At 46.6% G+C, this 21,258-nt stretch overlaps 1 protein-coding gene across 1 annotated transcript in view; it reads right to left on the bottom strand.

Annotated features, from left to right (window-relative positions):
- Positions 1 to 3,186: 3,186 nt before the first annotated feature.
- LOC144257618 (hexokinase-2) overlaps positions 3,187 to 21,258 on the bottom strand; it is a 57,645-nt gene continuing 39,573 nt past the window's right edge. The window contains exons 10-18 of the mRNA XM_077805630.1: positions 20,456 to 20,760; positions 18,983 to 19,131; positions 15,976 to 16,095; positions 13,667 to 13,762; positions 12,593 to 12,692; positions 10,842 to 11,025; positions 8,806 to 8,961; positions 4,644 to 4,877; positions 3,187 to 3,331 (exon numbers count right to left, since the gene is read on the bottom strand). Of these exons, the coding sequence (XP_077661756.1) occupies positions 3,187 to 3,331; positions 4,644 to 4,877; positions 8,806 to 8,961; positions 10,842 to 11,025; positions 12,593 to 12,692; positions 13,667 to 13,762; positions 15,976 to 16,095; positions 18,983 to 19,131; positions 20,456 to 20,760 (1,489 nt within the window). The remainder of the gene's footprint in view (positions 3,332 to 4,643; positions 4,878 to 8,805; positions 8,962 to 10,841; positions 11,026 to 12,592; positions 12,693 to 13,666; positions 13,763 to 15,975; positions 16,096 to 18,982; positions 19,132 to 20,455; positions 20,761 to 21,258) is intronic.

The raw sequence follows: 21,258 nt of genomic DNA, 5'->3' as shown, positions 1-21,258 counted from the left end.
CCACTCCCAAAGTCAATGGGAATTGCGGGTGCTCAGCAATTCTGGATCTGACCCTCATTCGGAGAACTTAATGTAGCTTTCCTTGCTCACCCAATTAAGTGCCATTGACTCCAATGGGACTACTCACCAAGGCCCAGATCCAGCAAAAAACTAGCACCTGCTTAGCTCAAAGTGCATGAGTAGTCCCATTGACATCATGAGATTGCTCCCATGCACCGAGTTCAGGGGGCACTTCAGGGCCGAGCACTGCAAAGCCCATTAAGAATCAGTGAAAGGACGCCCATTCACTTCAGTGGTCATTGGGATGGGCCCATAAGCAAGGGGTGAAGGACCATGCCCAGGGGCTGGTTCCATCTTGCAACCCCTTATTCATGCAAGTTGATCCACTCGCATCAATGCAACTCCTCAGGTGAGAATTAAACCATTCGCACAGACGTAACCCACTGTACTGCAAGGAAACGGGGCAGCCAGCATTGCCAAGCCCCTGAATCAGCAGAGCACTTAAACATGCCCTTAACCTTAAGTCACATACCCAAGTGCTTTGCTGAACCAGACCCCGAATCAGCTACAAAAAGGGATTGCCTTGGCCCCCCTATGTCATTGATTGCAAAGAAAGCATCTATGTTAAAAGTGAACTCATTCACTAATGGTGAAATACAGTATACAACCGCCGGATAATCCTTTGTCTTCAAGTTTATAAATATATCCCCAATTGTAACCCTCTCCACTGTACAGTAGATATAATCAAAGCAAAAAATGCCTTGATCAGTAAGCAAATACTAATAATCCCAGTAAAAGAATCACACACAACTGCTTGGTGTTGGATGAGATGGTTTTCTGTTTTTTTTTGTTTTTTTTTTTTAAAGATAATTTATTTAAATTCATCTAAAGTTTCTAAACTGGATGATTCTCTTACATTATTTCTGTACACATCAATTTTGATTTTTCCATTTCTTTTATACTGTAATCGTGTGGCTTATAAAAAAATATAAGTATTTAAAATGCCAAGAGACACCTGTGGCGTGCTTTAAAATGGTGCTATTGGAATGGACACCCTATATAGAGATTCTTTTGGTAAAGAAGTTACCCCAAGCAGTATAAAAATATACAAAAAAAAACCAAACAAAAAAAATACACACAATTCTATATCCCTCCAAACGGACGGTCAGTTTGAGGTTTTTATGTGTATATCACCAGACGTGTGTTACCTCGTGTTAAATATTTACAAAAAAGTTTATGCAATTCCTCACCCACCCTTGCACAATTGTGTGTGTGAATTTGCTGGTTTTGGAAACAAGAAATTGGAGAATTGAGTTCGTCTGCACAGGTTTCTGTTGGCAAAATTATTAACTCTTTATCATAAAAGGCAAAGTGGTGGGGAGAGTTCTGCTCCACACAGCAAGCCTGCTGTTAGCTTTGGGGATGCCAGTTTGGAAAACCAGAAGGATTTTGAAATTTTGGGTGACAAAATTACCTTTATTTCTTTGCCACTAGTGACCCAAGCTCCTGAACCCCCACACACGTGTTTAATTTTAAGCAGGTTAGTGCAGCCATCAACCGCAGTGGGTTACTCACATGCTTCAAGCAAAACACTGTGCGTGTTTGCAGGACTGGAACTGAATCTTGTAAGAAATTCCGGCCTGATTCCCAACTTGTGTTGAAGCCAATGGTAAAACTCCAGTTGCTTTCAATGGGAGCTGGAGGCGAAGAATAACATATTTGCAGAATAAAATGTTTAATCCTTTAGATTAAAAACAGCTAGAGCCTAATCCTGGTTTATTCCAGTGAGTAAACCAAGGACCTGCTCCTGCACTGCTAAAGTCAAGGGGAATTTTGTCACTGACTTCAGTGTAAGCAGAATTAGGACCGTGCTTGCCTCAATAGGGGCTTGCTCCCATGAGCAATGATTACTCATGAGTCAGAACTAGCAGGATCAGACTCTGAACTAACTAATTAATTTGTTCCCTGGCTGCTGCTATTTCTTTTAGTGCACTAAATACATGGCCTTCATACTTCCATTTCCCCTGATAATACAAGACCTGAAATGACTGCACCCCTCCCGTACATCGGTCCTCAGAAATTTCAGTCCTTCCACCCTGCTCCCAGACAGTTACTTTAAATAATAATAAAAGAGCATTCTGCACTAGTCTCTCAAACCACATTAAAACTAGTCCATAACAATCCCCCGTGCGCAACTATATACATAAAAGAAGTAAGATCTCTCGAAACATAAATACAGTGCATAAATCCAGACGTGACCTATGGGTTTTTTACGAATAAAGATACAGAGCTAGTTCACAGACAAAAATAAAACTAAACTCACCACATCAATTGAGGGCACAGTGTTTGAACGGTTGTGGAAGAGAAACGGTTCATTTCAGCGATGTTTTTTTTCTATGCACGCATGCGCCAGTAGGGGCCGCCAATGGCTGCACTGGCCAACTACTATATTAATAGGAGAGAAGCTGGGAAATGGGACTACACCCTGAGTCCCCAAGTATTTCCAGGCACATGCTCTGCTGGTCAAATTAAAGAAACACCTTTAACTTGATCCAGCAGGTACTTTAATATTACTCATCACTCCGTACGGACACTTTGTATCCTTCGGCGCAGATTCAAACGCACTGGTTTAAACGCTGCGCCCTGTGCTTTTAAGAGCATTACCATGACTTTCATGGAAATAACACAGCCTTGATCAGGGTAAAAGACTAGTGGAGGTCTTTAACCCAATCTTAAACGAGGTTTTGCTTTCTAGTGTGCTGATGTTAAGACTTGGACATATACAAATAGGTATTGTTTACTACCAAAGTGACAATGCAGTGTCTTAATTGCTCCGGCATTATCCTTCTACTGCTAAAGAACAAACGCCATTGCGGCTGGGGAGGGAGGTTTAGTATTTTAAATAGGCTGCGGTGAAACAAAGAGGGCTTTGACTGGAAAAGTAGCTACATGTCCGGATGACACTTTTAGCTTTACTTGATAGGTAGTTTTATGGCATGCAATAGAACTCCTAAGAAAATAACTTTGAACACACGGCATCTCCGGTCTCAGTGGTGGTATCTCGATAGAACAAGCAAAGCGAAGAGTCTTAGGAGCTTGAGGAGCAGGAGAAGGAGTGTGTGTTGGAGGGTGGGAAGGGGGCCGCTGGTTTGCTCTGTTAAATCCAAGCATTCTGAAAGACCCCTCTTATCGCTGCCCGGCCTCCCGGATCCGGCACGCCACCGCCGTGATGAGTGCCGCCCCCTTGCCGCTGCCATCTTCTGATTGGAGGAAGGTCACTTCGCACTTCGGGGTCAGCTGCCTCACCGTTTCGTGCATGACTGAGGAGAAGCTGCAGCGGGTGGAGGAGGACAGGAATGAGTATATCTATCTCTGATGCTCCCCATCTCGACCCTAGGGTTTGGCCTCAGTTCATTTTAATCTTGGCTAAGAGGATGGTCAGAAGAACAAAGAGTTTCCCCCCAGCACTCCCACAATGACCATCTGGATGCATCGTCTGTGGGGAATGAACCTGAGCCCTCTGCATCTAACTGCACGATCTCTACTGCTTGAGCTAAAGGAGTAAGGGACCCATAAACCTCTCTAGGTGGGCCAGCCAATCGATGGAAAGAGAGACCCACTCTGTATTGAGGTGGGTTACATTAGGCACCATCCAACAGTACAAACTTGGACCTGAGCAGTCAGGCTGTGGACTAGGGAGATGCTCTGGGACGTGGTGAGGAACACCACCTCCCAGTCCAGCAGAGAGCCATTTCATGCCACTAGTACAGCCTCATGGCTATAGCAGTTGGTACCTGCTCTTTGTGAACGAGAAAAAACAAAGAGGATTTCGTCCCTGACTTTCGAAAAGCTGAACTGCCCAAAATGACATCCTCAAAGCTGGTCTAGCCCATAATGCACTGCACAAGCCATCCCGGGGCAGAGGGAAGAATGCTTCTTGAGCCCTGCACTGACTCAATTAGCAGTGAAAATGCAGACACAGCAACACGGTTATTCACAAACGAATGGCAGTCATGGACATTCAAGACCAGCTGGATACAGTCTTTAAAGCATGTCTCCTGGTCTCTAAAGTATGTCTCCCAGCCCTTTCCTAAGTGACCAAGACAAGGGTGCTTCCACCCCTTCCCTACAGAACATATTCCATCATCTAATGGATCAGAACTCCTTCCTCCCCCCCAAATTTGGCCTATTAATTTCATCCCACTGTTTTAGGGTTGATTGAGAAATGGTCACAGATTTTTGGCAAAAGATTTAGAAACAAAAATCTCAGTTTTGCACGGACTTTTACAATTTTTTCATCTCAATAAAATAATTTGTTTCGACACAAATTTTTCCCCTTTCATTCGCCCCTTTTTCAGTCCCTTGGGAAGGAGAAAGGGGGGGAAACCAATACCCCAAAAGTGAACATTTTTTTCATTTCAACGTGAAACAAATGTTTGGTTTCCATGGGGGGGCAAAAAAAAAAAAAACTGAACTATATGAATATTTTTGGATTATCCAGAAAAAAGGTGGATGAAAAGTTTTCAACCAGCCCTGGTTCTTATGCCTGCCATCGTAGCCTGCTTGTGACTGTCGTATCTGGCCGCTAACGTCCCCTTGGAATAATCTCTGGCCTCCGGGGACTCTCACACAGGGTAACTTACTGAGGGTGCAGTTTGTAGAGTGTCCCGTCCACACCAACTGTGACCTTAAGGAAGTCCAGCTTGCGGTTCTCCCGGATTTTATCCACCACAGCTGCCATGCCAGCACCACAGAGCTGAGCAGCACGCCGAGCTACCACAGTGCAGACCTCCTTCACGATGATGCTGTCATCACACGTGCTCTCCAGGCCCAGGTGCTGGAGGATGGAGCGGACCTGGAGCAGAGCAAGGCAATCGCTGGAGGAAGGCAGACAGGGCAGGATAGAGGCATTAGAAACGTAAAGAAAGCCAGCTGTCGACATCAGAATGCAGGGACAGTCTGAACTCAGGATGCCTTTGGAAGTATAATTCTAATCTAAAGAATGACCTCAATTCATTCCTTCTCGGGCAGCATGACCTGTCATAAAAGCTTCTGCGGGCCAGGTTCTGCCTTTGGTGCAGCCCCACCGCTTGCCCTGGGCGTAAGTGATCGGAACTCGGCAAAGAATCCTGTTGATGATGCACAAGGAAGAAGAGATTTTCCAACTCGTTCTCCTGCAGCTGAGCTGGTTCCGAGGGACTAAGAGAGTGAAAAGCAACAAGGTCTAGATTTTTAAAGCCTGACGCTTAACAATCTGTCCCACCTTGTGTTTAGCTTGGACACTCTGGTGACCACCTCTGATCACTATACGCTGGAGGGTAGGGATAGGATACAGAGGGACCTAGACAAATTAGGGGATTGGGCCAAAAGAAATCTGATGAGGTTCAACAAGGACAAGTGCAGAGTCCTGCACTTAGGACGGAAGAATCCCATGCACCGCTACAGACTAGGGACCGAGTGGCTCGGCAGCAGTTCTGCAGAAAAGGACCTGGGGGTGACAGTGGATGAGAAGCTGGATATAAGTCAACAGTGTGCCCTTGTTGTCAAGAAGGATAACGGCATTTTGGGCCGTATAAGTAGGGGCATTGCCAGTGCTGGATCATATTAAAGAAGTTCTGTATTAAAATCACAAATGAGTTTGATTCCCCATAGTTTAAATTCCAGGGTATTACTAATTAAGAGGTCTCTTGGTTTTTGGTACTGTTTCTCTCCCTCTGTGTGTGAAACTTGCAAGCTGCTAATCGTGTTAGTACATTCTAAAACAGAGTCTGTTCTCAAAGCAATTCTTTGTAACAACAGAAACAGCACCCAGAGACTCCCCGCCCTTTTGTTGTATTCATCTTGCTTTGTTAACAATTGTGATTAAAATAGAGATAGAGGATGTACGTGGATGGATGCTTGGTGTGGATAATAACTGAATGATCAGGGAGGTGCCAGCCTAAGAATCCAGTGTCCATCGGCTGAAGAAGGCGTCAAGTGGAAACAACCAGAGGGCCCCCCCGGAGGGCAGACTGGAATCCACCCAACAGCCTCAAGAATGGGCGAACCAAAGAACAAGATAACATCTAGCAGCACGGAGCCGTCAGGAATGTGCTATCTGCTGATTGATTCAGCAACAGCATGATGAAGCAATTCCCATAGACTGGCATAGGAAGAAATTCCTGTAAAAATGGACTCTAGAAAGTGAGAACTTTGGGGTCTGATTCCGCAAACCAACTTCCAGGAGCATCAGATGAGCATCTGACAAGGCCCTGCTTACTCCTCATGTCCAGGCCACCTGGCCAGTGGCTTGGCATGAGCAACTCTAAGGCTGGTAACTATGATAACAACCTTGCAGAACCTGTGTGTGTATGTTTGTATGAATGAATGTGTGAATAAATATGAAATTGGAATGTTATAGCTATAACTAACTGCTTACTAGGATTCTTTCTGTATTCACAATAAATGTGGCATTTTGCCTTTTCCCCTTTAATAAGATCCTGCTGGTTTTTATTTTATTGGTATAACACCAGCAGATCGAGGGATGTGATCGTTCCCCTCTATTCAACATCGGTGAAGCCTCATCTGGAGTACTGTGTCCAGTTTTGGGCCCCACACTACAAGAAGGATGTGAAAAAATTGGAAAGCGTCCAGCGGAGGGCAACAAAAATGATTAGGGGACTGGAACACATGACTTATGAGGAGAGGCTGAGGGAACTGGGATTGTTTAGTCTGCGGAAGAGAAGAATGAGGGGGGATTTGATAGCTGCTTTCAACTACCTGAAAGGGGGTTCCAAAGAGGATGAATCTAGACTGTTCTCAGTGGTAGCAGATGACAGAACAAGGAGTAATGGTCTCAAGTTGCAGTGTGGGAAGTTTAGGTTGGATATTAGGAAAAACTTTTTCACTAGGAAGGTGGTGAAGCACTGGAATGGGTTACCTAGGGAGGTGGTGGGAAAAACCTTTGAGGTTTTTAAGGTCAGGCTTGACAAAGCCCTGGCTGGGATGATTTAGTTGGGGATTGGTCCTGTTTTGAGCAGGGGTTGGACTAGATGACCTCCTGAAGTCCCTTCCAACCCTGATATTTTATGATTCCAGACCTGAGGAAGAGCTCTGTGAAGCTCAAAAGCTTGTCCCTTCTGCCCATTCAAGTTGGTCCAATAAAAGATAGGACCTCAGCTGCCTTGTCTCATTTTGTTTTTGAAAAGGTATTTAGGTGATGCTCCAGTCAGTGTTGCAATGCCTAAGTGACTTACGAGCCAGACTCATTTTCAAGAGCACCTAAGTCACTTAAAGTGCCTTTCAAACTTAATGCTTCTATTTGTCACTCAGCTCAGCAGAGCTGACTGAATACCCAGGAGGCAGATCTGTTGGGTAGTAACGGGGCAGCATTTCACGTACAGTGGGAGTTCCAAAGGGGTCTAAGGAAATTAGACGCCCCACTCTCACTGGATTTTAATGAGATCTGGGTACCTAAATCCCTTTGGTACCTTTGAAAATCCCTGTTTTTCCACTCAGCAGCTCTCACGAGCGTGAACTAAGTTTACATCACAATCAGAGTGGTGATTGCCTCATAAAGCCCCTGATGATGAGTGCAGAAGTTGCTCCTCCTGTTAACAATAGCTTGTTAATATCTAGTGCAGCGGGAATAGAGAGAACTCTGCAGTCACTGCTTTGGTTCTTCCTCCACCACCCGAAACACCCTCAACTTTGACAGTGTCACAGCCAGAGCCCTGGGATTCTACCTAGTTATTTACATGGAACTCATATGTACATCTGAGAATTTGGAAGGATTCTGGATCTAATATGACTTGGATGAAATTCCACTGACTTCCTTAGAACGACATTAGAGGCTCCTGATTGCTGCTTGCGTGGCAGATTTTTGGGAATTTTGGAATTTCTTGTGGAGTTTTATCGTGTGAGTCAATCAGGAATCAGAGCCTCTTCCTACCCCTCCCCACGTTCCCCCAATGCTTTAATGGATGACATTTTTTAAAAACGGCAACAGTTAAAGATCAACACTGCAGCCGAGCAGGGCGTGCAAGGCAGCATCCGCGAGTAACCACACAACAAACTGTAGCATGCGTGCGCAAGAAGGAAAGTATTTCAGGAAGAAAACATTGGGTCAGTGATATTACAAACAAATAGGGATTAACAGTCACTGCTGTGCGGGGGACTGGTTGTAATGCAGCATGAAAACCCTGGGCATGACATTGTTCTGCAAGAAGCAGACCCTGCAAGGGACCGAGTGGGATAAATGGGGCTAGAATCCGGCAAGCTGCTGAACGCTGAAAACCACAACTGGGCAAAATGTTTTGTCTGACACGGGGGGGAGAGGCAAAAAAAAAAAAATACAGATTTGGCAACACCAAAACATTTCGCCAATCATTTCAATTTAAAAAAAATAATCTGAAAAATATCAGTGTTTTATTTCAAAATGTCCTTTAATTTTATTAAAAACTCCAAAATGGTACGAAAAGGCTTGAAATCAAAACAAATTGCTCAGTTTCAGGTCAAATGACACTTCGGTCTATGAACCCCATAGCAATATTTCCATTTGCCAAAAATGTAAAAAAAATTACATATATCAATTATGGTTAAACATGAAAACTATTTTTTATCCAATATTTTGGAATAAAATATTGAACTAAAAAAAATCTATTCCTCTCCCCCCTCCCCTCCAGCTGTACTCAAGACCTTGCTAAATTTCATTGTATATACTTTCCCCAACTCGATTACATCCCATCTGTAGGAAAGGAGCAAGTGTCTTCGTTCATCCACCTTCCCTTTCTTTCCAACCCCTCCGTTCTGTGTCTGGAATCTCACCTCTCAATTTGAGACAGGAACTTCGTCTCGAATATCCCCCTGGTCTTCAGCCTTTCAGAGATCCGCCCCCGGAACAGCAGCCCCCGCTTGGTGAAATCGATGAGGATGTTTCGGACAATCTCGCCCAGGTACATCCCGCTGATCATTTTTTCAAACCTGGAGTTTGTTAGGATATAGATATTCAGGCCAGTCGGTAAAGGCCTGTACTCTAAGAATGTAGGTGTATTCTTATCACTTGGCTAGTTATAGAGGTATAAAAGAAAGAATCAAAATCACCGTCTGCCGGTGTAAGGTCCTTCTCTTACTGTGACAGTCTGAGGCCCTGTGCTTAGGCTAAGGCCTTTGGCTAAGCAGCAGAGGCAGCCATAAGCTGGGAAGCGACCGGTCACATCCTCACATTCCAAACTAGTCACACTGAAATAAGGTGCTATAGGGCTGTTAGGAATACAATCCTGTCCTGATCGTTCCTATCACCTCCAGAGAAAGGGAAGTGCCTAGAAAATGTAAAAGGAAACTTAGTCTGATAGCATCCTGTCTGGCAAGAACTCACTTATCAATAGCTGGGATGTGAAATCCTCACTTCTGTATTGTTTTGTCATTATAGTTCCCACTTTGCTATTGTTTGTCTGTATAATCTCTGTCTGGTTCTGTGATTGTTCCTGTCTGCTGTATAATTAATTTTGCTGGGAGTAAACTAATTAAGGTGGTGGGATATAATTGGTTACATAATCGTGTTACAATATGTTAGGATTGGTTAGTTAAATTTCAGTAAAATGATTGGTTAAGGTATAGCACAGCAGAACTCAAGTTTTACTGTATGCAGTCAATCAGGAAGTGAGTGGGTGGGTGTGTGGGTGGGGGAAATGGGAACAGGGAATGGGGGTAAGGAAATTGGAATCACATTTTGCTAAAGGGGGAAATGGGAACAAGGAATAGGGGTGGGGAAATTGGAACCATGTTTGGCTAATGGCAGGAATGGGAACAGGGACCCAGGTGTAAGGCTCTGTGGTGTCAGAGCTGGGAAGGGGGACACTAAGGAAGGAAACTGGAATCATGCTTGCTGGAAGTTCACCCCAATAAACATTGAATTGTTTGCACCTTTGGACTTCGGGTATTGTTGCTCTCTGTTCATGCGAGAAGGACCAGGGAAGTAAGTGGGTGAAGGAATAAGCCCCCTAACAGAGATGAAAAGGCCCAGCTGAGCATGGGGTAGGAAGGACAGGCAGGGGGTAAGGCAAAGGACTGGGACTCTGGAGATTTTGGTTCCACGCCCAGCTCTGCCACCGATTCCCTGTGTGATCTCAGGCAAGTCACTGAATCTTCCCCCCAGTGCCTCAGTTCCCCACCTGTACAATGAAGATAATACTCCCCCCTGCCTTAGCTCAGCTGCAGTGGGGTGAGAACCACCTGGCTCTAGGATGGGTTTGTAGAGGAATTCTAGACTGCCCTTTAAATACTTTGCGTCTCTCACAGCACCTTCTTTCCAACGATCGGAAAACAATGGGCTGGATTTCCCTGCCACTTAACAAGGGTGCACATCAGTGTAAACACCACACACTTCAGCAGAGTTACTCCTGATTTGCACCAGGGGGAGAGTGAGAGGAGTATCAGGCCCAGTGAGTTAAACCTGACACCATCCCAGTCAAGTTGTAGCATGATCCCCCCGCACGCTGTGGGGGAAAAACAGAGGCACAGAGAGATGAAAAAGAAAGATGATGCTCACAGGGCTTGCTCCAGCCCCCTGGTGTCAGTGAGAACAGGGTCAGGCCCTTCGCACTAAACTAGCTGACTTTTTCTTAAGCGTCCAAATTTCCATCCCAAGTTCTAGCCTCAGTTCATTTTAAATTCTGCCGAGGCGATGGTCAGAAAAACGGGAAGGAATCTTCGTGATGCTCAGGTACCATGTCATGAAGCTAATGGGACAAATCCTAGTCCCTGGCCTGCAGCCCAGGATGTGCTAGAGAGATCTCTGAATGCCATGTGTTCTCCAAGAGAGCGTGGAAAGCACGGCAGTCTTCAAAGCTCTGCACACGCACCTTTGTTTCCCAGCATTGAGAGAAAGTTCGTCCACCGCCACATCAAACTCTGTCCGGAAGTCATCCAAGCAGCCGTTGTCCCCGAACGCCCCCCACTCCATGTTAATGCACATTCTGCCCTCTTCACCCTCCACCAGCTCCACATTCCTCATCTCCTCCATGTAGCAGGCGTTGCTGCCTGTGCCTGTGGCAGAAGAGCACAGAAAGGTCTAGAGGCTCCCGAAACATCACTTGCTTTGAGGGGGATGGAAGGGAAAGCAAAAAAAAAAAAGGGGGAAGATAAGAGCTCTTCTACTACTGGTAGTTAAGGGAGACTGGGGAGAGAACTATCCCAGATGCTGTCAGTTGCTGGCCACACGCAAGTAAAAAGCAACTTAAATTTAGTGGGGGTTTTTTAGACAGAAATATAAAACGTTCAGCTCACCCACCCGGGGCGGGCACAGAGGCTCGGGCTTCCCCCCCGCAATGGGGCGAGCCGGTGTTCGTGGCACCAATCCCACAGGGAGGTGCCGAGACTTGCCACAGGCTGGATGGAATTAAGCAGTGGGCCGGATCCAGCCCGCAGGCCGTAGGTTCTGCACCCCAGTGCTAAAGCTTGCTGAAAGTCACTTGGGCAGAATCTAAATTTTCCATGGGATCATGTAGTTTTCGACAACAAAATTTTGCCAAGGAAAAAATGGAAAGAGTTTCCCTTGCATGCATCTGACGAAGTGCGTATTCACCCACGAAAGCTTAATCTCCAATGCGTCTGTTAGTCTATAAGGTGCCACAGGACTCTTTGACACTTTTACAGATCCAGACTAACACGGCTACCCCTCTGATGCAATTTCCCTTTTGACATATTTGGAACAGAACATTTTGGTTTTTCTTTTCTACACTGATTTTATATCGTCCATAAACTGAAAAAAGGTTGACATCGAAAGAAAAAGCCGGTTAAATTGACCCCAAAGCAATTTTTCTTCAAAATTTTTGTTCTGTGGAAATTTTGAAATTCAGTGTTTTGTTCCAATTCGGAACAAAAACAAATTTTGAAATCGCAGAAAATTCCAGTTCACAGTCTGCTGAAGGCCAAATATTCTGCTGACGATTCCACTGAAGTCAATGGAGCTAACCCGGTAGATCATTGTCCGGTATGAGTTCAGACGTGCTAAATTAAGAAGTTTCTTTGTTAGAAAGCGGGCAACAGAGTTTGGGGGTTTTACTATTACTCTGTGCAACCCTGTCAATGCAAATTTCACAGTCTTATGTGACACTATCTCTGCAGCCCGGGCTACACAACGGCCATTCTCTTGAGCTTAAACAGCTTGGGAAAAAGCAATGAGCCTTACGTGAGCCTCTCAAGAATGAAGCGATAAGATCACCCTGATGGCTTAGGCCTGCCAAAACACGCCACCCACGAAACCTAAAGTATTGACCAGGAGGAATTCTTTATCATTACCAGCGTCCTTCATAGTCTTTCACCATGGAAGGTAATAGAGTTACACCTGCTTATACCACATCTCAATTTGGTCCCAAATACTCAAGGAAATGAAGTTGTTTGGGGGTGGGGGAAGGCAAAAGATTTTCACTGGCTGCCATTTTTCATTGAAATTTTAAAGATTTTAACATTTTTCCCCACCACTGGTGGAAATTTCTGATGTGTACTAGCTCTCCAGGGGAATAGCTAAAAGAAAAAGGACGTGATTGGAGTCCAGAATAGGAACTGGGTACGGGGGAGAGATTGGTTTGTTATGTAAAGCTTCAGTTCTTACCAGCGATGAGCCCGACTTCACAATAAGGATCTTCATAACCACAGGTCATCATGGTGCCTACTGTGTCATTCACCACTGCTACCACATCCAGATCAAACTCCTGGGGAAGAAAGGGCTACCATGCGTTATTCTGGAAGAACCAGCACCTTCTATGCGCCCTTTCACTGTTGCATTCAGAGCAACACCCTCAACGTGAATGATGCAGAGCAGAAAGGACCTGACTTTTTGAAGTCTCCCTATGTCGGTTTTATAAATCTCCCATTACTGGGATCAAAGCAACTAAGGGCACGTCTACACGGCAGTTAGACACATGCGGCTGACTCGTGCCAGATGACTTGGGCTCAGGCTAAGGGGTTTTTAACTGTGGTGCAGACGTTTAGGCTCGGGCTGGAGCCTGGACTATGGGACCCTCCGACTTTGCAGGTTGGGAGAGTCCCAGAGCTTGGGCTCCAGCCGGACTCGGAATGTCTCGCTGCTATTTTTTAGCCTCATTGCACAAGACATAGACTCAGACTCGCAGACGTGTCTCCTCCCCACCAGTGTAGACTTGCCTCAGATGGCAATATTTTGTATTTAGGATTGTTCATCTGCAGAGCCAAGCACTTTAGGAAGCTGGGCCTGATCCAAAATACCCCAAACAAGGTAAAACTGCCTGTAACTTGGCTCATTTACACTGGCATGCTGAAGAGCCAGGATGACCTTGCTAGTGTTAGAACCTGCAGCTGTAAGAAGTTCACCTAATGCCCTTTTTCAGAGCACGTTATGTGTTCCCGAATTCACAGCAGCACAGCACACCTAAATCTGCTACAGTTGCCAGCTAAGGGACTTAGTCCAATCACTCAAGCTGTAGAGACCCTTGCTCTTAGCTTTGGAGGTCCCAAGTCCAACCCTTGGTGAGGAGTAAGATACGACAGTCATTTAGCCATTTTCTGACCTTACGCTCAGCCAAGTAAATTTCCTTTCTAGCTGCAGTGAGAATTCCAAACAGATCTGGATTATCTGAGTGACTAGTCGCAAATTCTCCCTTTCATTTGCACACTGATCGCTCACATCAGTTGTCCCATGGACATTCACCTCTCTCCTATGAATAGCTTCTTTCAACAGGTTCACCACATCTTCTCCTTCACAGCCAGTAGCTTTGAACCCTTTAGTCCATTTCAGAAGTATCCCCTTAAAAAGAGAACAAAAGATACAATACAGTCACTTAAGATCTGTTCCGGTAAGAGTGCTTTTTGTAGCTACATCTGTTCACATACACGGCTAAAGGAGACTGCGGTCAAGATTTAAGATCAACTAGTAATTTTAGGTGCCCAACTGGTGGTAACTTAAAGGGTCTGATTTTGAGAGTAAACCTATTAGCCAAGATGGTCAGGGATGCAAGCTCATGCTCAGGGTGACCCTAAATCTCTGACTGCCAGAGGCCAGGAAGGGAAGACGGGGGTGGATCACCCCAATTGTCCTGTTCTGTACAACCCCTCTCCCTCATAAAGGTCTGGCACTGGCCACTGTCGGAGACAGGATATTGGGCTAGATGGACCATTGTTCTGATCCAGTATGGCCATTTTTATGAGAGAAGGCTCAAGAATTCCTTAAAATCAGGCCCCTTTAAGGCAACAAGTTGGGCACAGTGTTCAAACTCTTGGCCAGCCTACTCAGAACCTATTTAAGGGAGAGCTTTAAATCACCTTTTGATATAGGAGGACACCAGCTGACCTGAATGGTACATGTTTTTCAACAGATACTGCTACACACAGAGGGCGGAGCCTAGATATTGTTTTCGTCAATATTAACTAGAGCTGTGTCCTCCTCTTTGTTGCAATGATACAGGTTATTAACACAGGAGGAGTTTTTTTAAGGCATCAATGGATGCCTAGCTCCCATTCCTGCCTGGGGAAAAGCTTCCCATTGATGTTCCCATTAGTCCTGGCAGATGTTCACCGAAATATTTGCGGTAAATAGCTCTGCGACGTGACATCTTAACAAACCAATTCTAATTCGTTGTTTGTTTTTTAAAACACACCAAGCTCTTCACACATGGCATTGCAATAGGCTTTACAGGGAGAGTTAAGATGCTAGAAAGAAAAGGAAGGTTTAAGGTGAGGTTTAAAAAGGAAAGGACTCTGGATGTTAGAGGGCTGGGGGGGGAGGGAGGGATGGAAAGTTCTTGGTAGGGAAAGGGTTAAAAATGAACTAAAGCGACAAAGTGGATGGTCAGAAGGGGAAGTAATAAGAAAAAAAAATGAGGGATTGCAGGTCTTGAATCTGGGCCCCTATAGCCACCACTCAGCAGGCTGCTGGCACCAGTGGGGAGCATGAGCCGGTGGACCCTAGCTCATCAGAGGCACCACCCATGCAACTCCTGATTGGAGGAGACATCTAGCCCCTCTGATTGGCTCAGACTCATTATTTAAGCCAGAGGAGGCACAGGAAATTGTCCGAGCAACTAGGTGAATCCTTGGCTGGCTGCTACATCAGAGGCCCTGTTTTCCTGCTTTGTTCCAGTTCCTTGCTTCTGCACCCCAGCCCACGATAGGGACTCCGGCTCCAACCCTTGGCTTGACTCCTGACTGACCCCCGGCTCCGACCCCCCCCAACTCCAATTCCTAATTCCTGCTCCAACCACTAGGCCTGACCATCACTGCTCTGACAACTAGGTCTAACCACTCGCATCCTGATCCACGACAGGAACTAAGGAGAGCCAGGGAATAATGTTGTATTGCACCCTCAATCTACATTTGCTCTATTTAGATCATAAGCTCTTTGGGGCAGGGACCTCTCCTTTGATATGCCCAGCATTGCTTGTGGGTGGAATTAATAAAAACATATATAGTAATAATGACATTTAAAAACTATCACAGACGAGGGTATGACAAGTCACAGGACATCCCTCCATGGAGAGCAACCTGGAAGGGACAGAGATGAGGACCAAGAGAGTACAGTTTGCGAAAGACAACTATGGGCAGCTTTCCTCTAGTAGGATTTAGCCCCAGGATTGCTGGGACACAATGAAGATGAGATTAGAGTGGTCAGAGAGGCACAAAGAGAATTTTGATGTGGCTAGGAAGCCCGGGCAGGTAACTAAGGAGGAGTTCGACGATGGTCCATCTTGGAGCAGAACTGCTCTGCCAACGGTGTTCTGGAAGACTATGGAAGAGGGAACTACAATAGGATGGAAAGGGGGTAGGGCATAAGCAAGATTTCAGGTCAGGTAGGGTCAAGATAAGGAGAAATGTCTAGAGGTGGCAACAGACTCACAAGTGAAACAGAAAAAGAAAGTTTGAAAACGAGGATGTCATCTTCTAATCCTTCCCTCCGTTTCTGAACAGTGTAGCAATACAGGCTAGTTAGTAGGTACAGATACCAGGTAGCTGGATATAGGTTACCTCATCAAGGTTATTCTGTTGGCAAGGGAAAGAGAAGGTGAATCCCATAGGAAGTGACACGCCCTTCATCCCCATGTATTCCAGGAAGTCAGAAATGCAGTGGACGATGTGATCGAACAGCTGTAGACAGACAACCAGAGGCAGTTGCTTTAGTAACTGCGGAAAACTTGACTAAGTACCAGGCTACCAGCTAAGTAAGAGTGTGTCTGCTCGTACTAGCAAAGATCAATGGGCTACCACGTCAACTCAGCTGCATAACCAAGCAGTGAAAAATCCATCTCCATTGAGGTCTTCCTCCTGTAGCTAATTATACAGCGGCACCTAGCTATATATAGTCAAAATTTAAAACACAGTCACATTGGGCCTTATCCTGAGCACTGAATTCAATGGGAGCACTGGAGGGCTTGATGGGGATAAGTTACCAGCAACACAAAGTCTAGAGCCATAAAAATCTAACTCCAAACTCAGGTGATGCCTGAATCCAGCATTTGGGGCTGGGTTACCCATCTGCAATGGGATACAAACCCCACCCCATCTCAGCCCCAAAGTTATCACCTGAAGTTTCAGGCTTTTCTCCTTCAGCCCCCTGTTTTTTATTTAAAAGATTTTTCTCTGCATTTCTCACACAGGTTAAAAAACGAAACAAACTGTGTTGGTTCAACGTTAATACAGTGTTCTTCACCCAGAGGAATGCAAAAGCTCTTTACAAACTTAAGAGACACATGCCTTATAGTGAGAGGCTACAGGAACTCAATCTATTTGGTTGATCCAAGAGATGGTCAAAAAGTGACTTGATTATGGTCTGTAAATACCTACACAGGGAAGAGATTTCAGATAGCAGCCAGTTCTAATTGAGCAGAAAAGGGCAGAACATGATCCAGGGGTTGGAAGCTGAAGCTAAAACAAATTCAGACATTTTTTAAAAAAAAAAAAAGCTCTTTATTTCTAAACAGTGAGATTAGCTCACCATTGGAGCAACTGACCCAGGGATGTGGTACATCTGAAGTCTTTAAATCAAGACTTGGTCTCTTTTTAAACAGTTATGCTATAGCTCAAACAGAAGTTATGGGCTTGATGCAGAAGTTATTAGGCAAGCTTCTTTGGCCCTTATTCTGCAGGAGGTCAGACCAGATGATCACAACAGTCCCATCTGGCCTTGAAATTGATCAGCTGATGAATCTGGGGGCCGATCTGCATTGCTGAGATCATGCTCCACTGTCGCTGATGCAGTGGGTGTTGAGGAGGCTCAATCTCTCCAAAGAGCTGTTTGGCACCTCACGAGAGAGGGCATCATCAATGCAGCCACCTCTGGGATGGAAGCCCACAGCTGTTCCACCAGCACAGAGCAACACTAGAATTAAGGTTGTGTTCGCTCAGTTATCCTGATCTAAAGGGCTTCTCTGCATTATGGGGGCTATGCCACTATGACCCCACATAGTGTAACTGCAGATTACAGCAGCAGAAGGGGGTTTTCCATTGCTGTAGGAACTTCACCTCCCCGACTGACCATAGGTAGGTCAACCGAAGCATCCTTCCATCAGCCTAGCTACTTCTACCCCCTGGGTTAGGTTGACATAACTATGTCCCTCAGGGGTGTGGATTTTTCATCCTAAATTTAAGTGCACACCAGGCCTAACTGAAATTGCAGGGGAAAATTATAAGCAGGAAGAAAATTCTTCTTCAGTACCCTCTTTATTTGCTTAGTGCTGGGATAAATTCTCTGCTGCCTGAATTCTACCAGGGGCAGTGGGTTTATAACAGCAAGGAATTTGGGTCATGCTGATTTCCCAACATTTGCAGCTCTATTTTAGAACATCTGTGATTTACTCTCTTGCGAGTGGTATGGAGGGTAATGCTTCAGTGAGTCATTTCAATGCATTGGAGAGGCGGGAGTTAGGGGAGAATCTCCTTTTCTTAGAGCCCTGTTGCTTGTTTTCCAGACTCAGGAGATGGGTTTCAGGGACAAAGCAAGAGCTTGAGGGGTCAGGCTGGCTGCTAGAACAGCTGGATTCCTTGGAAGGAGGCCGTGTGACAGGAGATATGAGCAAGGATGGATTAACAGAGCCCCATGGGCGTGATATAGTCAGTACAGTGCAAGATGGGAATGCTAAATGTGGGGCACTGTTCTACAACCGTGGACCTGGGCCCATGGTTTTGATCTTACTCTGGCTGTGAAATATTAGCGAGGCTTATTTCTTTGGTCTTTTAACAGGAACACATCCAGCTAAGCTACAAGCTGAACTGACACCCCAAATCTCATCTTCTTTCAGGTGTCTGAATATTTACATGGCATGAATACATCACACCGACACCCTGCTCCCCCTCTCCTCACCAAGCCCTCTTGCCGTGGTCCCTTATTATCATTTATAACAGTGACAAGTGAGCACAGAACAGCTGCATCTGTATACGTTTTATAAGGGGGCAAAAGGCAACACAGTGCCCAGAATTTGCTCCAGTGCAACTACTGAGAAATGCTACTAAACAGCCTGAAATACTTTGCAGAATTATGCTTAAGTCACCGTGTGACTCTGGAAAGTCACTCAACTTCTGTGCCTCCGTTTCACTACCCATAAAATATGATCTTTGCACACCTTTATGAAGTGTCTGCATTCTATGGATGGAGAACACTATTGCAGCAGTATGAGTTACCTGAAATGGTTTTGACGGTTCTACAGATAGACGTTACTAGTGCATCCATCTTTGGTGTCCAAGCATGTCGGTCTGCTGGACTGTGTAATTTCAGATCCTAAACCACACTCTAATAACATTTCTGTGTAACTTCTCACCCTTAGATGTCAAAGCACTTCGCAAAGGTGGAGCGGTATCACCACCCCATTTTAAAGACGGAGGTACAGAAGGGGGAAGGGGCTTGTCCAGGGTAAAGAACAGGCTGGGGCAAGAGCCACGGCTAGAAGCCAGATGGCCCAGCTCCCACCCCGTACCGTAACCGCTAGGACACTTCAGGCGAGACGCCCCCTCTTCTCCTTTCAAGCTGGCCCTGGCTCACCTCCTCTCCTGTCCCCTGCATGACCTCCTGCGGGATGGAGTAGATCTTGTTGTGCATCTCAACGCCGCGCCTAATCCCGCTCCGCACACGCACCAACAGCACACGGAAATTCGTTCCCCCGAGATCCAAGGCCAGGAAGTCGCCTTTTTCTGAAACCCAAACGAAGGCAGTTACATCACTGTCCACAGGGGCTGCCAGCGAACGATGTACCCAGATCACCCCCAAAGACCCAGCCAGCCCCAACCTCTCATCTGCAGGCAGCGGAGCAGCCGAGGAATGCAAAGTAAAGCGAGCAGATGACACGAAGAGCCTGGAAATGGAGGGGTTAATCCCAACCTCATAGAGACCAGTGAAAACTGATGTCATGGGAGTTAAACCAGTGAGAGATCAGAATCCACCCTCTGAACTCTTCTGTTCTGGAGAATCGGAAGGAACCATGGAGGACCAATTCTCCGTCCCCATTATGCTTTGTACCAAGACAACGCATAGAAACCTCAACTGAGACGAGGGCCTCACTGTGCTACGTGCTTCAATCTAAATGGACAAAGCGGACAAGTTTCAGAGTAACAGCCATGTGAAGTGAGCTGTAGCTCACGAAAGCTTATGCTCAAATAAATTGGTTAGTCTCTAAGGTGCCACAAGTCCTCCTTTTCTTAAAGCGGAGAAGGTGCAGGAGGGGAAGTAGGGACACAGAGCATGGAAGTGACCTGCTTACAGTCACGCTGCAAGGTCAGTGGGAGAGTCAGGAGTAGAACCCAGGTGAACAAAGTCCTAGTCCAGTGCTCTACCCACTGGGCCACGTTTCCTCGGAAACTGTTCCGGAACTTTCTTTGCTTCGAAGTGTGCATGAGAAACCCCAACGGCATACGCAAATCTGAAGTCCAAAAATATAGGGCTACAGTCCCCAGAGAGCCACCCTGTTCCTCAGTGACTCGTGTTTGTTAATGCCCAGTGCCAGCTTGAGAGTCCACTCTGAGACAGGGCCTGAGTGGATTAGGCAGCACACAAGCGCCAACTCCGTGGGTGCTCCGGGGCGGGAGCACCCACGGGGGAAAATTAGCTGGTGCTCTGCACCCACTGGCAGCCACGCTCCCCACTCCTCGCCTCCTTCTCCCCACCCCGAGCGCACCACGTCCCCCACTCCTCCCACTTCCTCCCAGCGCTTCCTGCTCCCTCCCGCTGCCGCCTAACAGCTGTTTGGCGGTGCTTAGGAATTTCTGAGAGGGAGGGGGAGGAGGTGGAGAAGAAGCGGGGCAGGGGCGGGAACTTGGGAGAAGGGGTGGAATGGGGTCAGGGCCGGGGGAGGCCAAGCACCCACCAGGCAGAGCGGCCGAGCACTCACCAGGCAGAGCCCCCACCAGGCAGATCCAAACCCTGAAATACAAAGGAGCTCAGATTGCAGGTTCTGGCCCCTTGACAGTCTGATGTTCTATCCGGGAGGGGACAGGAGCGTTCACACACACAGGGTGTTACCTGTTCCATCCGGAGTGGCACACACGTAAGTGGGCAGCATTTTCACAGTGGCGTCCGGGTGCGACTCTTTGTTCAGTCCCCTCTCCATCTCGATCCTCATCCTATTCTTCACCTCCAGCAGCTGTTCATGGCTCAGCTTCAGGGCTTCCAGGGTCTTCTGCCTTGCCTTCTGCTGGGCTGCTAGCCTGTAGGCCACTGCCGTGACCATAGCGGCCCCTTTGCCGCTCCCGTCTTCCGACCGAACGAATCGGATGTCGCAGTCTGGCAGCAGCTTCCGCACGGTCTTCTGAAGGCGCCGAGCAAAACTGCACAGACAGAGGGGGAAGTGAGTGTCACCCACTGAGCGTGGTGCTCCAGGCCCCTCTACTGGTGGCTGGCCCACATATAGACAGCTAAGGGAGACTCGTGCTTTTAGATCCAGAGGTCCCAGGTTCAATCCCTGTTGCCTATACCCCACTGAGCCTTACGCAAAGCTAGACCTCATTTAGGTCTGTAGCGCAAGATCTTATCCACTGATGGACAAGCTTCTGAAGGCCTTTTCCTGCAGCTCTTTAACTTCTTCCATGCCCTCCTGTAAAGCCCTTTCACTCAATGCATTTTTACAAACATTAACACTGGTGGCACCTCAGACTGGCAGGAAAGCTGGGAAAACAGAGTCCCAGCACAGCTGGGATTAGAACATGGGTCTCCATGCTCGTAGGCCTGCGCCCTATTCACTGGACTACCCTGCCTCTCAGATTGCAACCTACGGGGGTCCAATTCCCAGGCCTCATGCTCTAAGTTCCAACACAAATTTAGAGGCT

The sequence above is a fragment of the Eretmochelys imbricata genome, chromosome 26 (assembly GCF_965152235.1).
Source record: "Eretmochelys imbricata isolate rEreImb1 chromosome 26, rEreImb1.hap1, whole genome shotgun sequence".
Classification (NCBI taxonomy): domain Eukaryota; kingdom Metazoa; phylum Chordata; order Testudines; family Cheloniidae; genus Eretmochelys; species Eretmochelys imbricata.
Note: the sequence above shows the minus strand (reverse complement) of the source record. Positions and strands in the feature narration are given on the sequence as shown.